The following is a 23,011-nucleotide window of genomic DNA, read 5'->3' on the forward strand; positions in this document are numbered from 1 at the left end:
AATTCAGAGTAACTCCTTTGATAAAAGCCCATCACATGGATATTTTTATCCAGCTTTATATGAAAAAAAAAGCAAATCCACAGGCCTTTCTTTATCAGCTATTGACCAGAACAGTTAAAGCATATGGCACAAGTTCATTAATGAACAACACAGAGCACTCTAATTTAATGAATCCACTTGAGCCATAAAAATCAGATTTAGTTAATTCCCTCTTACCCATTTTTTCATATTTAGCCTAAACCTAGGATTCTATTTAATATTACAAGTTATCAAGGTATACATTTTTTACAAATTCATAAAGAATATAAAAAAGCTTGTGTTGTATTATTTTAAAAGGCAATCATAGTTTTTATATTTTACAAATTAATTTTCACCACAAATTTCATGTATGAAAGCATAAACTATTTGTTTTTTTAGAAAGTAAAGCCTAGCAGCTGTATTCTAACAAAAAATACTCTTTACTCCATGAGAAATTTTTCTGTGGAAAGGCAGCTAAACAAGCTGCACCCAGATGGCAAACCAGCTACAGTTTAATTAATCCACTAAAAGCCATTCAGATTTCAGTAAGGGTAATGTAATTTTGAATAATAGTAGGAAAAAAAATCACTAAACATTCTTAAGTTTTATTATAGCGGCAAGAGAAGTGCCACTATAGAGTAGTTAAAGTTGAGTTGCAGTTTCCATTAGATATGCTAAATTTCTAGATTTTAATATCTTGAGCTGTTTCATTCTGCTTGGAACTTAAAGTAAGCTTGAAATATCAGAGTATCTATTGGCAGCCTTCTTTTTATAGCAGAAATGGTTTATTTTTCATGCAGGATAGTGGAGTTGAATGATAACAAGTTCAAATTTTGTGAATATAATACACAATGGCCTTTAAAAAAAGTTTAGAGTTAAGACTTACAAAAGATAAAGACTTCAAATTTTTCTTTTAAATAAAAATGTCTTTCATTTATTAAGGCTAAAAATCATATCATAACATTATATTTTACTGCTAAGTTGCTCTCTCCTGAAAATTGATTAAATATCAAACTATCCAAAAATCATTTCCCATATATTTGTGTGATCATATCTACACATACAACTGAATTAAAAATATAAATTACTGAATATAATTAAATCAAGCAACAAATTACAAGGCAGTTTTCATTTACAATAATGCTGAAGAATAAATCAAGTCAACTTTTCAAATTAAGTTTACACATATAAACTCGAAACTAGTTAAGTATGAAAATACGATGATAAGCATAATATAAAAGTACTATCTTTGTGGCACCTTGACCTAATATATTGAAACTTATTTTGATCCTGTACAGTAAGATACCTAGAGAAAGTATAAGATTGATATTCTTCCATGCTGAAAATGAGAAAAAAATGGAATAGAAACAATAATAAAGTAAAAATCATAAAAACCAAACAAAAGCAAACGAATTATTAACTCTGGCATAATATTTTGCAACTAAAGTATGACAAAAGTTACCAGCATTCTGAGCCCAAGTAAACGTACTACAATCAGATCTTCTCCCTACCACCTGAAAAACCAAAATACTATACTTTAGTTAATGCCAAATAGTCACTATCAATATCAGACCCTCTGGCAAGAAAACAAAGCTAACTACTACTGACATTTTTTCTCCACGTCACAATTAGATATGCCCTTCCAAATGTTAACTCTTTACTGCTCTTACTTCCTACTTCCTACAGTTGTTATGTCAAGGATTTTTATGTGTTCATTCAAAAAGCATTTATTGAACTTAAGACTGTCAATCACTGGAGAAGGCAGTGGGGAGAAAAGGATAAGGCATCAACTCTCCCTGCCCTCAAGGAGCTCAGAGTCCAGAGATGGAGATACACAAGGAAAACAATTAAGTTTAACATCTGCTAATGCAGAAAGAGGTATGTGGAGCTCAATCTTAAGAAAAAGTCTTCAAAAAAAGGTCTCAATTATCTTGGAACTGAATCTACAAGGTCTAGAAAGTATTAACAAAGTGGGCAAATAATATACTGTGACGAATATTGTATAGCACTCATTCACTAACATATATTTAAAGGGTCATGTGTATCTGTAAGCAAACAAGATAAAAATACAAGCTGACAGAACATTTACAAAAGAAAACTACATAAAAGTGAAAGTGAAAAGCCTCACTAGTTTCCAAAGAGATAATAAAGGAATAAATTTGTTTTGAAAAACAAAAGGCTGTTTTTAAATTATAATAAATACTTGCAAGAATACAAAATGTGGGCAATCTCACATACTGTGAGAAGATAACTTGGTATAATCCTGCTGGAATGCAGTTTGGCAGGGAATATATATTCAAAAGCCTTAGGTTCATAATCTTTGACAAAGTAATTCTACTTTTAATAATTCATCCTGAAGAAACCATCAGGGATGAGAATAAATATATATAAATGAGGCCAGACGCGGTGGCTTGTGCCTGTAATCCCAGCACTTTGGGAGGCTGAGGCGGGTGGATCACCTGAGATCAGGAGTTCGAGACCAGCCTGGCCAACGTGGTGAAACCCCGTGTCTACTAAAAATACAAAAACTAGCCAGGTGTGGAAGCTTGTGCCTGTAATCCCAGCTACTTGGGAGGCTGAGGCAGAAGAATCACTTGAATCCAGGAGGCGGAGGTTGCAGTGCACCAAGATCACGTCATTGCACTGCGCCTGGGCTACAAGAGTGAAACTCCATCTCAAAAAAACAAACAAACAAACAAACAAAAGGCATTGGAATAAAATAAATAGGAAAAAAATAAATTGAAATACGTAAAATGTCTGAGAGTAGGGAAATGTTTAGGTAAAAAAAAAATGGATTCCTATGTTAGAATATGAGGCAGTCAAAAAAAATGTTTCAAATGTTAAATTATATTGTAATGAAATGGTAATTGCACAAGCAGGATACAAATTTATAAACCATATGATTCCAATTATATAGAATTTATATTCTCCATTTACTTTGTATACCCTTTTTACACACACACAGAGCCACATGCAGGGTTGAAGAGTGAAAGTACACTCTGGGTCTAAGATCATGCCTCTCCTTAGATTACCCACCATCACATGGGGCTGAAGGAGAGGCACTGAGGCTAAGACCTACTTTCTCTAGATCTCTTCACCTCGATCTAGAGACATCAAGAAGCAACCCTAGGTATAGCACTCTTTATTTCCAAATACCCTGGCACAACTATCTGCCTTGAATTCACTAGAACTAAGCCCATTATGTCTTTTCTCCCTATTTATGTGAGACACCAAAAGATCCCTGATTTCCAGGTTAATTCTTATAAAATTATCATACTCTCATGCTAGTTATGAGTGGTTTTTAAATAGAAAAGAAACTCAAGAAATAAACAAGAAGCTTGTAGATTTAAAGTCAAACTGAACATAGATTTGAAAAAAAAAATAGAGCACAATGTCTACTGCCACCCCTCTATTCTCTATTTTACCTTTTACAATTAGATATGGTTTGAACTTCTCATTCTCTCCTCCATGTCTACTCACTTCTTTCATAGTTTCCATCATGCTGTGTCTCTGCACTACATTCTAAGGAATTTTATCAGCTTTATAGTCCAATTTTCTAATTTTTTCTTTGGCTCAATAACTCACTGTGTAAGGCTATTTTTATTACCAAAACTAAATAAAGACAGTACAAGAAAGTCAAACACAAGACCAATCTTACTCCTTAATGGAGATAGAGATTAAAAACAAGCAAACAAAATAACAGTAAAATGAATTAAGTGGAATTTTAAAAGGATGGAAAAGCCGAGGTATGAAAAGATAAAACATTTTATAAAATTTATGACCGATTGATGACATTAGTTTATTGAGCTCATTAACATGATTAAAAGGTATCTATGAGAAACTATGGTTAACTTAATTCCCAATGATGAAATATTAGAATTCCCTTTAAAATTAGGAACAAGATAAGGACACTCACTCTGACCACTTCTGCTTAACTTTCGTCTGGTAAAATGTATAATGATTGGTAGAATATATTAGAATTTTTAAGGAAGAAACAAAACTGCCAACGTTTATAGATGATACGACTGTCTACCCAAAAAATCCCAGATGAATCTAAAAATAATAGAATTAATAGGAGATTAACAGGGTGGCTAGATATAAGATAAATATTTTAAAATCAATTGCATTTCTACACACAAAAAACAGAAAATGTAATAAAATGCAGACAGCTAAAATACCAACAAAACACAAGTTGTTCAGAAATAAATCTAATTAAAAACACGGAAAATCCTATGGATAAAACTGCAAAGTTTTATTTAAATATATTAAGACATAAATTAATGGAGACAGATTATTTCATCTATAGAAACATTTAAAATGGTAAAAATGTCAGTTCTGTTCAAATTAATCCCCAAAGGGTTTTTCAGGAAACTTGATAGCTGGTTACAACATTATATTGAAATAATCAACAGTGCCCAAAATATTGGAAAAAGAATAAGGTGATAAGATTTATCCCATCAGTTATCAGGACTCATTATGAAACTATAATAATAAACACAGTGTTGCTGTTTCAAAGATTTAAAAATTACCCAGTGCAAATAAATAGCGAGCCCAGAAATTAACCCATATAAATATGGACCCATATATGCATGCAATAATAAATGTCAGAGATGGCACTGTACATCAATGAAAAAAAGTGATTATTAACACAATAGATATGCTGAGAAAAACGGATATCCAGATTTTTAAAAAATTAAATTGAAATCCCTTCTTTATAGCAAACACATAAAGCCCACATAGATTAAGGACTTACACATGGAAGTCAAAACTATAATACTTTAGATGAAAATACAGGAAAATATCTTTATGATGTTAGAATGAGTTGGGACTTCTTAAATAAAATACTATAACACCAACTGTAAGACAGAATATTGAAAAGCTTAATTATATTAAAATTAATAACTTCATTTTTCAAGATACTATAGAAGAAGTGAAAAGGAAAAGCCACAAAAAAGAAGATATTTGTGACACTTTTAACTAACTGACAGTTGAGACTGTTGGCTAATGTCTAAACTCGTTTCCTCTTTTGGGAAATGAGTACATATTTCCCCATCTTCTTTGCAATTACATACCAAGTGGACAGAGAATTGAGTTCCGGCCAATGATATGCTGGCAAAAGTGATATGTACCATTTCTAAGCCAGATTCATAAAACTTCCTAAATGTGATTTTGTATGCTCTTTCTCACTTCTGGCTGGCTGGAGTAGAGATGACCCATAACTTTGGGCGCCATGTTTAAAGATAGTAGATCCAAAAGATAAAAGGAGCTTGGGTCTGTAAATCACTGCTTGGAAGTTGGGACCCCAAGTAATACCCATATTGGACTGCCACGTAAATGAAAAATAAATCATTTTAAGCCACAGAGATTTGAGGTCAATGTTTTTCAGAAGGTGACATTATGTTAAATAATGTAACAACCAACCAAAGATTAGTATCAAAAATAAATAACTTCAACAAAAAGACAAACATCCCAACAGAAAAATGCACATGAGACATAAATATATCACATATAAACACAAGAAACTCAAACTCATTAGAAATCAAAGAAATACAAAATGAAACTAGAATGAGATATTTTATCTCTTTAAAAATAAAGCTAAGAAGTCTATAATTTGGCAAATGATTTGGCATTTTCTTATAAACCTGAATATTTGCATATCTGTCAGACAATTTTCATCCTTAGCAGTAAGTCCTAGAGAAAGTCTTGCACAGGTGTGTCAAAAGACATGTACTACAAAGATCGCAGCAGCAGTATGTAAAAATTCTTATAGCTGAAAAAACAAAAAACACAAAAAAGTTCACTGACAAAGAGTAGATTAATTGTTTAGTCTATTTGGGCTCCTATAACAAAATACCGTAAAATGGGTATGTTTTAAACAACAGAAATTTATTCCTCACAGTTCCAGAGACTGGAAAGTCCAAGATCAAAGCACGGTAGATTTGGTGTCCAGGGGGGTTTGCCTTTTGGTTCACAGACAGAATTGGCTTGCCATATCTTCACATGGTGGAAGGGGTGAGGGGTCTCTCTCAGGCCTCTTATTTTATAAAGGTGCTAATCCCATTGATGAGAGCAGAGCCTCCCAATGTCCCACTTCCAAACACCTTCACATTACAGATTAGACTTCAGGTATGAGTTGGTGTGGGGAACACAACCAGGCTATTCCATAAATAAACTGTAGTTTAATCATACAATAGACTATTGCACAAAGGAGGAAAGAATTACAGGAACACTCAACAACAATAAATTCCCCTACAAAATTCCCCCACCCATATATGCATGCAATAATAAATGTCAGAGGTGGCACTGTACATCACTGAAAAAAAGTGATTATTAACAGAATAGATATGCTGAGAAAAACAGATATCCAGATTTTTAAAAAATTAAATTGAATTCCCTTCTTTATAGCAAACACATAAATAAATCCCACATAGATTAAGGACTTATACATGGAAGTCAAAACTTCCACGTATACATGTCGCAGAGCTGATACGCGTAGAAGATATTTTTAAGGTTCCAATAAAAGCAATACTAAACAATATATTATTTAAGAAAACATAGTTTTAAGAGGCAGGAATTCATAAACAAAAAATCCAACATGGTAGTTATCTTCATGGAAAAAAAAAGAAAGATGGAATCAGGAAAGAGTACATAGATATAATCAAGATTATTTGTGACAGTTGCTGGTGAGTATACAGACATTACATTTATTCTTCTAGAGGTTGCAAATATTTTGTAACAAAAATTATAAAAAGAGAGTAAGAACATAAGGGAAAACAGCTAAAGAAAATTCTCTTCAATTGAGGAAAGCAAGGAAGAGAGAGTAACTATGAAAAGAAATAAAAATCAACAAGACTGGTTAAAATTTGCAACTCATCTTGTGGTCTTGCCATTAGCCACATGGCATGCATCTCATTCACAGACAAACATAGTAAACCCTGGCTTTCTCTCTTGTCCTCTACTGCAAGATATTCCTCCAAGGCAAAAAACATTATTTCTGCATGAAAAAGATAAACAATCGCTTTGAGATAAGAATAGGCAGTCATTCAGAATTCAGCTAGTTAAGAGCAGGGTGCTTAGAAATCAAGGGTCACAGGTTTCAATCCCCTATGAACCAATTAGCTTTGCCCTTTTCTATGGCAAAGACTGTCAGCTCACCAATAATTTGCATTACAAGTTGAGATAGGAGAAAGGAAAGATAAATCCCCACCAATATAAGAAAAAAAAATCTCAAATTTACTAACAAGTGTCTTCCCTGTTAATAAATTAAGAGCTAACATTTATTACTCTAAATGCCCACCATTCATTGTCTTGTGTAATCTTAATGAAACTCTAATGAGGTAAGTACTATTATAATACCCATTTTATAAATGTTGAAACTGAGTTGACAGAGAAGTAACTTGCCCAAGGTCATACAATTAAGTGATCAAGTCTATGTTCCAAATCCATGCATTCAGACTCTAGAATCTATGTTTTTATCCATTACTCTGTAAATAACACCCCCAAAATTCTGCACAAAAAAGTCCCACTGGAAGTATTTAAAAATTTACAGACAGAAAAAAATGAAATAAAACCTTTCCACCATTTCCCCTCGACTGTATATTTCACTTTCTACTTAGTCTCCTATTAATCATTAAAGTATGATCGCTAGACCAGCTCCAACAGCCTGACCTGGAACATGACAGAAATGCAGAATCTCAGGCCCCAGCCCAGACGTACTGAATTAGAATAATAACTACTCCCACCCTAGGATGCTTGGATGTAGATTACAAGAAGTACTTACCCAGACTATCCTCACTCTCTAGGATACACCACAAACTTTCTCACGTCTGGGCCTATGCCAGTGCGCTTCTGACAAGAAACCAGAAAGCCCTTAACAAAATGACATACGCTGTTTTAATCCCTTCCTCTCCATAAACATGCTCCTTGAAAAGCTTCTTTCCACAGGTTCCGATTTGTTTCATACTTCAATTACAACACATTTTGTAACTATTTTCTATCTGCATTCCTATCTATAAGATTCATAGAAACATAAATGATGTTGTTCAGTTTCATATCCCCTGTAAAAATACAATGGGATTTTAATAAATATTGCCTACATAACTGAATAAATGAACGTTTAATGGATGGATGGATGGATGGATGGAATAAAGGATGGATGAAGAGGTGAGTCTAGTTGGACTGAATACTAAAAAGAGAGTATTGACATGATAAGGTATATGTTACTAATGGGTAGAAATGTTGAGTCACCATTTCTCTTCATTACTACTTCCCTAATTCTGGGCTTCCGCATCTCTCCTCTATCTAACTTCAGAGGCCTCCTACTGCTAGGAGAGCTGTGAGAATAATCTTTCTTGCCTCAAAAAATAGCAAATTCATTTGTCCAGGTGGTTAGATCTGAAAAGCATGAATTCATTTTTAATTCCTCCTTTCTTCTCATATTTCACATATAAGTCAATATCAAAGTTTATGCATTCTAACTTTGAATTATTTACAGGCTCTAACTCCTTTTTATAACATAGTCTAAGTACCCACTGAGTTCTGCCTGGACTATTACAATTGCCTGTTAAATTTGTCTCCCTCCTCTCTTCCTTGCCTTCCTATATACTGTTTTCTGCAATGCATCCAGAGTGATCTTTTAAAAATATTCAGTTAGGGCCCGGCGCGGTGGCTCACGCCTGTAATCCCAGCACTTTGGGACGCCAAGGCAGGCGGATCACGAGGTCAGGAAACCGAGACCATCTTGGCTAACACGGTGAAACCCCATCTCTACTAAAAATACAAAAAAAATTAGCCGGGCGTGGTGGTGGGCGCCTGTAGTCCCAGCTACTCAGGAGGCTGAGGCAAGAGAATGGCGTGAACCTGGGAGGCAGAGCTTGCAATGAGCTGAGATTCTGCCACTGGACTCCAGCCTGGGCGACAGAGTGAGACTCCTTCTCAAAAAAAAAAAAAAGAAAAAAAAAATTCAGTTAGATCTCACCACTCTTCTGAATAAGACACCCCAATAGGTTCCATGTTGCTCTTCTACAAAAAACACACCAACGGCTTTCCATTTCACTCAGAGTAAAATCTATATCCTTATAGTAAGTTAACAAGGCCCAAGGAGACCTGCCCCACATTTACCTCTCTGAGATCATGTTTCACTCCTCTCCCCATAGCTCTCAATCTAGCCACACTCGCCTCCTTGCTAGGCAAGCTCCTGCTTCATGAGCTTTGCATTTGTTCTCTCTGTTTAGAATGCTCTTCATCAGATATCTAAATGATTCACTTCTTCTATATTTCTTTTCAAATGTCACCTAATCAGAATGATTTCTTCTGCCACCATACACAAAAAAGCCCTATCACTCTCCATCATGCTCCATCTCATGCTGTATTATTTTTCTCCATAGCACTTATTACCGTGTGCCATGTGCTCATCAGATGGTAACCCTCTGACCTGAATGTATGCTCCATGAGCACAAAGGCCTTGTTTTGTTCCCTAACAGCTCTTCATCACCAAGAATAGCACCTAACACATAGTAGAATATCAATAAATATTTGTGGAATGTATATTTAGATATATTAATTAATGGAGAGTTGTAGTTAACAGTATGATTCCTGCATTTTACTATAAATTTTACAGAAAAATATACTTTCAAATTTTCTATTTATCTATTTACCTGTCTGTATCTTCCATATAACACGAGAGCCATTATTTAAACAGTCCATAAAATGTACTTATTTTGAGGTCACCTCACTAGCTACACAAAGATTCTTATTCAGAGAAACATGCTAAACAGTATCCATCTATTATTCATTCACATGATTTTCAAACTCCACATATGTATGACATATACAAAGGAACGGTAATAAAATTACATCAGATTTCTCACCAAAAATTATGCAAACCCAATGATAACGACATGATATCTTCTCAACATTAAGAAAAAAAAACACTTTTTTCTTCTGTCTGGTTTAAGACAATTGCATTTAAAAATTATAAATCTGTACTGATGGGCATACAATATATAAAGATGTAATTTGTGACAATAACAGCATAAAGGGCAGGGGGAGAAACAAACGTACACAGGAGCAATGTTATGTATTGACATTAAGTTCATATGAATTTCTATGAGATTGCTGTAAATTGTTAGTTATAATCCCCCCCAGGGTAAGCACTAAGGAAATAACTGAAAAATATATAGTAAAAGAAAAACAAAGGGATTAAAATATCACACTAGAAAATATTACAAAAAAGGCAGTAATAGAGGAAAAGAGGAACAAAACAGACATAACACATATTAAAAATAGCAAAATGGCAGATTTATATCTTACCTTACCAATACAGACAGCCCTTGACTTAAAATGGTTTACCTTATGATTTTTCAACTTCACAATGGTGTGAAAGCAATACGCATTCAGTACACTCCTTGACTTATGATATGGCTACAACCAGATAAACCAATTATAAGCTGAAAATATTATGTCAAAAATGCACTTTCAACTTGCAATATTTTCAACTTACAATAGGTTTATCAGGACATAGCCCCATCCTAAGTTAAAGAGCATACATTAAGCCCTCAAATTATAGGTGGAGTTTAAGACAGAATAAATTTTAAAATCATAATTCAACTATATGGTGTCTACAAGAGAAACGTTTTAGATTAAAAGGCACATATATTGAATGTAAAAGCCTGGAAAATGATATAACATGCAAACAGTTACCAAAAGGAAGCTGTGGTGGCTATATTAATATCAGACAAAATAGACTTTAAGACAAAAATTGCCACTAAAGATAAAGGACATTTTATAATGATAAAAGAATCGATTAATCAAAAAGAGATAACAATTATAAAAATACATGCACTTAACAAAAGAACCCCAAAATACATGAAGCAAAACCTGATAGAATTAAAGAGAAAAAAAGACAATTAAACAATAATAATGGGGAAAAAAACTAGACAGAAGATCAGCATGGAAACAGAAGACTGGAAGAACATTACAAGCCAATCAGACCTGAAAAAACAGAATAGAACAGAAAGGAGAAATAGACAAACCTACAAGTATGGTTGGAAAAATTCAACATCTCTCTTAGTAATTGATAGAACAGGTAGAGAAAATCTATACAGATAAAGACCTAAACAACAATATCAAGAAACTTGACCTAAATGACATTTATAGAATATTCTACCCACAAAAGTAGGATACATATTCTATTCAAGAATTCAATATAGATGGGTAAAACATCAGAGTAACCACAACAGAAAAGAGAATGTGTGAACTCAAGGAAACATCAAGGTTCAAGCAAACAGAAAAAAATCTTTGAAGATACAAAAAAGAGCTCAAAATATATATGGAATACAGTGAAAAGGTCTAATATGTGTGTAATTGGAATCTCACAAGGACAGGAGACAAAGAATGTGCAGAAGTCATATTTGAAGACATTTTTACCACAAATTTTCTAAGAATGAAGAAAACCAAAACCACAGGCCATGGCTGACAAAAGCTTTAAAAACTGAAAAACCAGGAAAAGGAGAAACACTACCACATTGAAATCATATAAAAACTGCTGGAAACCAAAAATAAAGAGAAGCTATAAAAAGTAAACACAAAAAGGACACACTACTGTTAAAGTTGCAACAATAAGAGACATGCCTTCTCAACACAAAATACAGAAAACAACGTATATCATCTTTAAAATAAAGACAGAAAAGATGGTGCAAATCAACAGTTCTATCCATCTAAAAAATACTGTTCAGAAATAAAGGCAAAAGAAAGACATTATCCAAAAAATACAAAATGAGAGAATTCACTGTGAGATGATGCCCACTAAAATAAATACTAAAAGGAGTGCTTAAGGCAAAAGGCAAAAGATCCTAGTGGGAAATACAGAATTGCACAAAAGAATAAAGGGATTAAAAAGTGTAAAAATTCTAAATGAAATTGATTTTTTACAACAATAATATTTTATGGGGTAAAATAGATGTATAATTAAAATGTAAGACAATAACAATAATTGGTGATAAGATCAACAAGTTATAGTCTATTAAGTTCACTGCACTGTATAGAAAATGATTTTAAAAATCAGTTAAAATAGTCTTTAAAAAGTCAAAGATTGGGAAGTTCCATTTACAATAATGACAGAGTAGATCCTATCAGAATAAATCTACCACACACGACCATTTAAACTCCAAGCAAATTATAAACAACTACCTGAAGGCAACAGAGAATGATCAAATGTAGGCAGAATCTAGATAAGAACTGATAGTTGGAAAATGGAACAGCATTGGCTAAGTCCCATTTTGACGAATTTTTACCTTAGCAAGGCCCACAACAGAAATAACGTTAGGAGACTAAAATTCCAACAGAAACTTGCAAGAACTAATTAATGGCTTGTAGAACTAGAGGGCAAAGTTCAGTCATACCTCTGCAGCTACAAATTGAGGGGAAAAGTTCCAGAAAAGAGAGAGTCAAAACTATGAACTCATAACTGAACTGTTCATGCACTAAGCAGACCTCTAAGAAATCTGAATAAGGTTAAGATAACTGAAAAGCAATTCACTGCCACCCACCTGATGGGAAGCAGGGCTTGGAATTTAAATCGACCTAATTAAAATTCTGATTCATATATTTATTTCAACACTTCCATGAGTAATACAACAGAAACCAGAGTCTCTATAACATATATTTTACAATATACACCATATAATTCCAAGTTAGAAGAAACAATATATGACCCATATTCAAAAGAAAAGGGAAAACAATAGTGATCAAACCAAAGAAGACCCAATAGAGAAGGAAAATACGGATTTTAAAGGAGCTATTTTAACTACTATAACAAGGACTTATATTTGCAGAATAATTCACATAAAAGACTTAAGAGCAAGTTGGGCGTAACAGAAATTTCAGTTAAACTGAATATAAAGTAATAGAAACTATCTAATCTGAATAATATAGATATAAAACAATTTTTAAATAATTAACAGAGCTGGCCGGGCACAGTGGCTCATGCCTGTAATCCTAGCACTTCAGGAGGCCAAGGCAGGCAGATCACCTAAGGTCAGGAGTTTGAGACCAGCCGGGCGTGTGCTGAATGCCACTTGGAAGGCTGAGGCAGGTGAATCACTTGAACCCAGGAGGCAGAGATTGCAGTGAGCAGAGATCATGCCACTGCACTCCAGCCTGGGTAACACAGCGAGACTCTGTATCAAAAAAAATAAAAATTTACAGAGCTTCACTAATCTGTGGACCAACACTGAAAAATCTAACATAAGGGAAATGGTAATCTCCAAAGGAGAAAAGAAAGAACAGGAAACAAAAATATTTGTGAAAATAACATCAAAATTTTTTTCCAATTTGGTTTAAAAATTATGAAAATCAAGAAGCTCAGCAAACCACAAGATGGATGACTATAATGAAAATCAAGCTTGGGAACATCATAGTTTAAATGCTAAGAGTCAAAAGTAAAATCTTGGGGAAAAAAGAAAAGCCGGACAAAACTGACACATTACGTTTAAGTGAATAATGAAATAAGTTCCACTGAATTACCATCAGAAACTGTGGGTCTGGAGGATAGAAGAGTAAAACTTTTAGATTAAAAAAAAAGCCAGTTAATTAATCCAAAAGGAAGGAAGAAAAAGAGAGGCAGAGAAACGAAAAACAGGATGAACAGAAAACAAATGATAATATGGTACACCTAAACCCAATCATATTATAATTATGTTACAATTCAATGGATTAACACTGCAATGAAAAGGAAGAAATTGTCAGAATGGATTATAAACAACAGGATCCGAATATATACGCTTTAAATATACAGTAACCTATGTGCTGAAATTAAAAGAATGAGAAAGTTATACTATGCAAAATATAACCATTAAAGGGAAGAATTGGCTACACTGACATCATAAAGGTACATTTCAAGCCAAGAAAATATTATAGTTAAAAATGACATTTTATAATGAGAAAGGGTTCCATTTATCAGAAAGACATAACAATCATAAATATGCATACAACTAATAAAACAGCTTTAAAACCCATGAAGCAAAAATTGAGAAAACTCAAAGGAGAAACAAAAATCTACAATTACGTGAGAGATTTTAACACTCCTTTCTAAAGCAATTGATAGAAAAACTAAACACAAACATTAAAGACATAAAAGATCTGAATACTATCAAGTGCAATGACATAATTAATATTGATATTTAAGGAGCACTCTGCCCAGTAGTTGCAAAATACAAATTATTCTCAGGTACATATAGTACTTTCATCAAAACAATATGCTTGGCTTTATGACAAGTCTCAATAAATATCAAAATACAGGCCGGCGTGGTGGCTCACGCCTGTAATCCCAGCACTTTGGGAGGCGGAGGTGGGTGGATAATAAGGCCAGGAGATCGAGATTGTCCTGGCTAACACTGTGAAACCTTGTCTCTACTAAAAATACAAAAAAAAAAAAAAAAATTAGCTGGGCTTGGTGGCAGGCGCCTGTAGTCCCAGCTACTCAGGAGGCTGAGGCAGGAGAATGGCATGAACCCGGGAGGCGGAGCTTGCAGTGAGCCAAGATCGTGCCACTGCACTCCAGCCTGGGCGACAGAGTGAGAATCTGTATCAAAAAAATAAATAAATAAATAATATACATATATATATATATAATTATATATATAAAAATACAGTAATCTTATCGAGTACTACCTGTGACCACAATGGAAGTAGATTAGAAGTCAGTAACAATAAAACAAGAAACACACATACACAAAAATATTTCAAAAGTAAACAAGACACTTAAACTCACCAAATAGAAAATCCAAAGGAAAATCAGAAACATTTCTAAACGAATGCTTATTTGTAGAAATTGAGGAGCTCATACTAAAATTACTACAAAAAAGCAAAGGAGCAAGAACATACAGAATATTCTTGAAAAAGAATGAAGTAACTTACATTACCCTCATTTCAAAAGTTACTATAAAGCTACGTATATGAACAGGCATATATCTGGACTCTGTTCTATTGACTATTTTGTCAATTATTATACTAATACCATCACCGTCTTGATATTTTAGCTCAATAAATAAGTCTCAAATCAGGGAGTGTAAGTCCTCCAACTTCTTCTCTATGAAACTTGATTTTGCTCTTCTAGGTTCTTTGCATTTCCCTACAAATTTCAGAATTGATTTGTCAATTTCTTTTTTTTCTTTCTTCTTCTTAATACGGAGTCTCTCTGTTGCCAGGCTGGAGAGCAGTGGCGCAATCTTGGCTCACTGCAACCTCCACCTCCCAGGTTGGAGCAATTCTCCTGCCTCAGCCTCCCGAGTAGATGGGACTACAGGCACGCGCCACCATGCCCAGCTAATTTTTGTATTTCTAGTAGAGAAAGGGCTTTCACCAGGTTGGCCCGGATGGTCTCTAACTCTTGACCTCATGATTCACCCGCCTCGGCCTCTCAAAGTGCTGGGATTACAGGCGTGAGCCACTGCACCCAGCCGTCAATTTCTTAAAATAACAGAAAAAGCCTCCTGGGAGTTTGATTGGAATCTTCTGCCTTAAAAAAAAAAAAAAACAGAAAAACCCTCCTGGGATTTTGATTGGGAATCTTTCTTTGGGGGAACAGAAAGATTTCTTAAATGAAATACCAAACCAATAACTATAAATGATTAATTTGCCTAAATTAAAATTAAGAAGTGGCCAGGCACGGTGGCTCACGCTTGTAATCCCAGCACTTTGGAAGGCCACGGCGGGTGGATCACCTGAGGTCAAGAGTTCAGGACCAGTTTGACCAACATGGTGAAACCCCGTCTATACTAAAAATAAAAAAATTAGCCAGGTGTGGTGGCAGGCGCCTATAATCCCAGCTACTCGGGAGGCTGAGGCAGGAGAATTGCTTGAACCCAGGAGGTGGAGGTTCCAATGAGCCGAGATCACACCATGGCACTCCAGCCTGGGCAATAAGAGCAAAACTCTGTCTCAAAAAAAAAAGAAGTAACTTAATTTCTGTTCATCAAATGACAACTTGAAGAAAATCAAAAGAAAAGACAAGTACACAGTGAGATATCTGCCATATATTAGCTTACTAGGGATTAATATTAAGAATATATAAAGAGCTTTTGAAAATCAGTAAGAAAAAAATCCAACAGAAGATTGAACAAAAAAGACATAAACAGATAATTCACAAAAGAAGACACATACTGGCTAGTCAGTGATATGCACATAAAAAACAAAATAAAATATTATTTTATACTCATTCAATTGGTAATGAATTAAGAAGTCTGACAACACCAAGTGTTGAGTAGGACAGGAAACAACCAGATCTCTTTTATATTGTTGGTGGTAGTAAAACTGATAGAACCACTTTGAAAAACAGGTGATCAGTATCATCTAAAAGTAACATTTTCACACTTTATAATCCAGGATTTCTACTCCTAGATATATAACCCACGAAGATGCATGAACGTGTACATCAAGAAACATGTGCGAAAATGTCAACAGTAATATTATCCATAACAGCAAAAATGGAAATAACCAAAGTTCTCATCTAGAGATACATGTAAAAATAGTTATGATATACTCACATATAATAGAATATTTTTAAACAGTGAAAACAAACACCTATATCAAAAAACACGGATAAATCTTAGTAACATAATGATGAGTCAAAATTGCCTAACCCCATAAACAACACATTATATCATTTTTTTGAATGACTAAACAATAAACTGTTTCCTCATAAATTTGTATATGATAAAACTGTTTAAAAAAATCAAAATGATAAGAAGTTTGGTGGTTACCTCTTGTAAGAGAATCAAAGCACATACAAGTGGATGTAAGCCATTTGTAATGATCTAGTCTTTGGATAAGTTGGTTGAACCAAGGGTGTTTATTATAATAAAGAACTAAACAAAGCCATTAAATTAAATTGTCATATGCATACAATAGTATGTCATAATACAAATTTTATCATTGATCCAATACTGTATACCTGAAGTCCAAAAAATGCATACAATATGGTACAATTTTAAAAATTGTTGTCATAAGGTTAATTAGCAAGACAAATGTGCTACGTTCAAAAATTACAATCCATTACTGAATTAATACATTATAAAATTTAAAGAAAAGCTATGAGTGCCTTAAAAACACTTAAATAAATTCACAGTTTTTTTAAAGATGTTTAGAGTTGAAAGTTGTCCTGAAGATTATCTAAAAAGGTACCACTTAACATTTTCTATATGCTAAGCTCTGCAACCAGATCCTACATATTTATCTATACATTTATACTACCTTCATTTACCACAGGAAATAGTAAGAAAGGTTATATGACCTGTCCAAAATCATGTATCAAGGTAGTGATAGAATTAGGACTATTGGATACTGAGTACCGAATACCAGGCATTATGGCAAGTACTTTATGAAACTTACTGTTAGATACTTTCTATTCCATTAGCTCATTCAGTTAAAAAGTCTCAAAATGGGCATGACCTATTAATTTGCTTTTCAATAATGTATATCAGCCAAATGTTTCATCATGATAACTACATTTGCTAGACCCTGTACTTCTACATGCACTTCTATATAAATTCGTATTGTATGTAATATTCATGCCTACAAACAGTATAAAAATAGTATAATGCAAAACTATCTGCACACTTCTTATACTCCAATAAATGCAAATATATTTAAATTTTTATGTTTTAGTCAATTGTAGAAGATGATTTAAATTAATATTACACTGAATAACAGTTTTAGAAAATGTCTCTCACCTGTGCTGAGTAGTCTGGATCACTTTCTTGAGGTAAAGGAAGAGGTGCTCCCTCTGATTCCTGAAGTTTTTCTTTTAACTTAGCATTTTCTTGCTCTTTTTGTAATAGCTGATCCTGAAGATTAATAACACTTTGCCGGAGCATAGCTTCATTTGATTTTGTGGTTTCAAAACAAATATGTAACTCATTGTAAAGCTGTTTCAAAAAATATATCCAAATTATATTAATAATCAATAAAACTATGTGTCTGTGTGTCTGTGTGTGTGTGTGTGTGTGTATATATATATATATATATATATGTGAACTGTATAAACACAGTTCTTGTCCTCAGGTTATTTTAATATTCTCAGAGAGAAAGAAGATATAAACACAAAAAAACTAACTAAATTATATAATAATATGTTTAATATTTAATTTTTTAACATTTAAAATGTGATAAAAACTAGAAAATATGTTAAAAAGGCAATATGTATTATTAGCCAGTGTAATATAGGAAAAGAATGCCAAATTTCTGAGGAAGAAAATATTTTAAGCTAGCTGTATTAATCATGGAGGGAATTATGAAAAAGGACCTGAAATGAAACATGACAATATAATTGGAATTGACCAAAAACAAAAAGTCATTCTAAAGATAGAAGAAATGTGAAAAAAAAGTATGTACAATGATAGGAAAGGACAGAAAGGAGCATAAGGTATATCAGTTTAATTGGACTTAACATATACATTTGAAAGAAAACAAAATCAGGAGTATTTCATTAACAGTTAATTAATGTTGAATTCTACATTCTTATTAAGTATAATTTAGTATCTACTGCTAGGAGGAACAGGGGAATAGTAAGAGACAAAGTCAAGCAGTAAGGCTGTAGAAAGAATGTAAAGGCTGTTCAATACTGGATTAAGAGGATGGATTTGTTCTGCAGACAACAGGGAGTTACTGAAAACCTTAAACTGTGAAAAAATAGAAACAATATTTTGAAGACTTATTAATAACTTTAAAACCTTTTTAAGTCAAGGCAATATGCATTAAGTAAATTTAAAAGTTTATTAAAACTATGAGATAACATGACATATAAGTGCTATCATACAGACAGTAATATAGGGTTAACAATGGTATGACTCCAGAACTTGTGAACTTGATCCTAATGTATAATTGTGATTTAATGAGATATAATCCAATCTCTGGTAGTTGATTTACATACAGAATCTGTATGTATATCTGTGGCTGACACTAGAAAAGTGACCTAAGAGCAAAAATGTGTGTGTGTGTGTGTGTGTGTGTGTGTGTGTGTGTGTGTGTGTGGTTTTAAAGGCTAACAGTAAAATCTTAAAATAAGAGCAAAACCCTCAAATGCAAAAATCTCAAAATTATATGGAGCTACGGTAAGTTTTTAGGTTTGCTCATTTACTTAAAGATACAGAACATCTTCCATCAGTCTGCCTTGCCTCATGGGAAGAAACTTACATACATAAAAGATAGTGAAGCTTTAGTTCATCTAGAAACCTAGGATTTGTGTACATTTCTGTATGCATGTTTACCTCCGTTTTTTAAATTTAAAATTTAAAAAGGCTTGTAAAACCTTTCATTAATACATCTCCTGAAACATAACTTGTCACAAAAATAAGACCCTCTAAAGTTCCACTCCACTGGCATATAATTAGCTCAATATACCTTTTTTTATTTTAAAAAAAAAATGTATCTCTGGCTGGAAAGGTGGCTCACTCCTGTAATCCCAGCACTTTGGGAGGCCGAGATGGGCAGATCACCTGAGCTCAGGAGTTCGAGACCAGCCTGGGCAATATGATGAATCCCCGTCTCTACCAAAAATACAAAAAATTACCCGGGCGTGGTAGCATGCACCTGTAGTCCCAGCTACTTGGAAGGGTGAGGTGGGAGGAACACTTGAGCCCAGGAGGTCGAGGCTGCAGTGAGCCGAGATCGTGCCACTGCACTCCAGTCTGGGTGACATGGGGAGACACTGTCTTAAAAAAAATAAAATTTATCTATCGATATTATTGTGGAGATATTTAAAATAATCCACTTCATTTTATTGCCAAAGTCTAGGCAATTTTTTAAAAGAAAGTATTGCCTATATGATTTATTAAAAAATTTAGAACATCAATTTATACTTTCCCTTCCCATTACCTTTATACCAAGGAGCATGTCCAATGTCATTTCCACAGCTGATACCATCAAATATTCTAGGAGGCAAGAAAGAGTAGGAACCTGACAGCTTAAAGGGACAATGAAGAGTTCAGCGTGCCTACTTGTACTGTGCTGCTGCTCTCATAACTGGGTTTAGGGTAGAAAAGAAAAAAGCAAACCCTGGACATAAGAGCTAACCTGGCTAGGGAAAGTTGAAGCTATGATGAGTGACGGTCTTCTCTTCACTGCATAGTCATTTTTTCAATGAATATTTAATCACTTTCTAATCTCCGGTGCATTATTTACACTAACCAATATTTACCCAATCAGTACAAATTAATCCCTCTGAGGTAAATAATAGAACATATTATTAAAGAATTCACATATTTCAAATATTTGAGAATCTCATGGACACTGATAAGTGCTGACAAAGAAAACTACATACCTTCTATCCTAATGACCAAGGTACAGGCATGATGCTAGGGTATGGTCAGGATTGAGGACCAATTTACTGGCCACTAGTGCCAAGGATGTGTTATACCCTACTCTTGGGTGTCACATCTTGGGACCTTCTTCCACAAATATAAGGCTTTAGGCCGATTCATTCATGGAAGAAGGCTCTATCTTAATTTATCTCCTCTCATCTAACTTCTGCCTTGCTTCATAAAATAGAGCACTGGTCGGGCAGGTTGGCTCACATCCGTAATCCCAGCACTTTGGGAGACCGAGGCTGGCGGATCACCTGACGACGGGAGTTCAAGACCAGTCTGACCAACACGGAGAAACCCTGTCTCTACTAAAAATACAAAATTAGCTGGGCATGGTGGCACATGCCTGTAATCCCAGCTACTCGGGAGGCTGAGGCAGGAGAATCACTTGAACCCAGGAGGCAGAGGCTGCAATGAGCTGAGATCGTGCCACTGCACTCCAGCCAGGGCAACAGGGCAAGACTCAAACTCAAAAAAAAAAAAAAAATAGACAACTAATAGCGCTCGTCTTGTGTTCTCTAGTTTGCTCTCTCTGACATGCAGTTTAAGCAGTTGCATTCCTATTCAGAAGTTGCCCTGACTTGATGTGATATGACTAGGTGGGTAAGACTACACTGGGAAAAACTCTATGTCTTGCACTGAATATCCATCCTTCCAAGCAGCAGGTGAAAAAGAACTGAGAAAGCCCAGAACAAATTAGGTCAGCTTTGCTCTAGGTTTTGGGACAAATTCTTATCTTATTCCTTAGCTTACTCCAAATATACATCTCCTACTTGCCTGTTTTCTTTGTTGGCTGACTGGATTTCATGTATTTAATAGTAATGAGATCACTCAGTTGTGAACTTAGAGTACAGGAAGCAAAGATAGTCCTCCAGCCATTTTTAACTCTAGGCCTCAGTCCAGCAGTAAACTTGGTTAAAACAGCCTTCAACAAGGTTAAATCTAGCTTTATTTCTAAAGTGTTTTTTGGTGACAAGACCTCAGGGTAATAAAATGTTTAATTCTCTAGGAGATCCTGCAAGAAGGCAAAAGCTTAGGATGTTCCAGTGCCCTGGGTAGATTCCATCTTATTCTCATTCCATTAATAAGAGTAGAGTTTAAAAAAAAAAAACAGTGCTCAAGTGAGTAAATTAGGCAATATGATAAATTCATTCATCTGCATTGCCTTAGGCATACTGAGTTATCTTCTTCCCTATTAGCAATAAGATTCCTTACAACAGTTTTCAGAGAGGCTCTTTTCTCTATAACTTCTTTCCTCTAATAATCCAAAAAGCTCGAATGGATCAGAATTTTTTTGTAAGCTTCTGGCCTATAAAAATGTAACCACGTATTACATTATATGCTTTAGAAGTATCAATCATTACAATTCATAAGCAATATATTATCCTTACTATTCTTCATGCTATTTTCTGTTGAAGAAATTAAGTGAAAAAGGTTAAAAGGATCTCCAGGGGACAGAAAGCAAGTTAGAAATAAGACCTCAACCTCCAACTCCTTTAATTTTCAGGGGCTTAGACTGAAGAACCCCTTTTCGAATATTTTATTAGTGTTAAAGAACTAAATGATATTTTATATATCTTAACAATTTTGAAAACGTATATGCTCTGTTATCCACCGATACTAATTTGTTTAAGAATTGAAATCATCCAAATCTAGTAAATATACTACAGCATTCCCTCATTATCCACAATATTGTTTCCAGGACCCAAATGAATAAAAAAAATCTGAAAAATGCACAAGTCCCTTATATAAAATGGCACAGTATTTTGCTTATAACCTATGTACATCCTCCTGTATACTTTAAACCATCTCCAGATTACTTATAAGAATAAGATGGAATCTACCCAGTGTTTACAATGTAAACACTATGTAAATAGTTGTTATACTCTTTTTCTTATTAATTTTTATTGTTGTATTGCTATTTTTCATTTTTTCCCCAAATATTTTCAATTCAAGGTTGGTTGAATCTGTGAATGGGGATATGCCCTATGGATACAGAGTGCCAACTGTATTTGCAACACTGACTGAAACAATAAATTCTTCAAGTGAAAACTGTACTATTTATAGCCAAAAATGAAAACACTAATTTAACATGTAATTTAATAGGCTAACTCCTTATTTTCCTAGTTAATAGTTTGAGTAATAATGTCACTAAATAGACCAAAAAGTTATAAAATACATGTTAGTACCCCAACCATGTTTGATGGTCTAGAAATCATAAATGCTGATATAATTCCTTATCAATATTTAATTCATACACATATATAAATGTGCAGATAAAAAAATATTAAAAATTGTATGAACGGCTACATGCTCAGAGGAAGAGAACACATTAGATTACTTTTATTTATCTTGATAGGTGTTTTTCTCCTAGAAAAGCCTTCCACACTATATGACTGGTAGACTTGTATATGAGACTGATGATTTGTTACGGAGAGCTCTGGGACAATATGACTCACCTCTGTGCTCAAAACTTTTCAATTTTCTTTCTTCACCTTTGTCTCCCCTCCTCAATTCCCACATCCTACCACTTGGGACAACTGTTTTCATCTTTTCAGATAATTAAACAGATATTATGATACAGATCTACTTAATAAATGAGAGAAAGAATGGGTAATGTAAGGGCAAGAAAA

The 23,011-nt window shown here is 34.0% G+C and overlaps 1 protein-coding gene across 11 annotated transcripts in view; it reads right to left on the reverse strand.

Moving 5' to 3' along the window:
- CNTLN (centlein) overlaps positions 1 to 23,011 on the reverse strand; it is a 478,854-nt gene that overhangs the window by 179,524 nt on the left and 276,319 nt on the right. For all 11 annotated transcript variants that reach the window (XM_063787952.1, XM_063787956.1, XM_009456357.3 and 8 more), the window contains one exon: positions 17,748 to 17,942. In XM_063787952.1, the coding sequence (XP_063644022.1) occupies positions 17,748 to 17,942 (195 nt within the window). The remainder of the gene's footprint in view (positions 1 to 17,747; positions 17,943 to 23,011) is intronic.

This window comes from Pan troglodytes, chromosome 11, assembly GCF_028858775.2.
Source record: "Pan troglodytes isolate AG18354 chromosome 11, NHGRI_mPanTro3-v2.0_pri, whole genome shotgun sequence".
NCBI classification, from domain to species: domain Eukaryota; kingdom Metazoa; phylum Chordata; class Mammalia; order Primates; family Hominidae; genus Pan; species Pan troglodytes.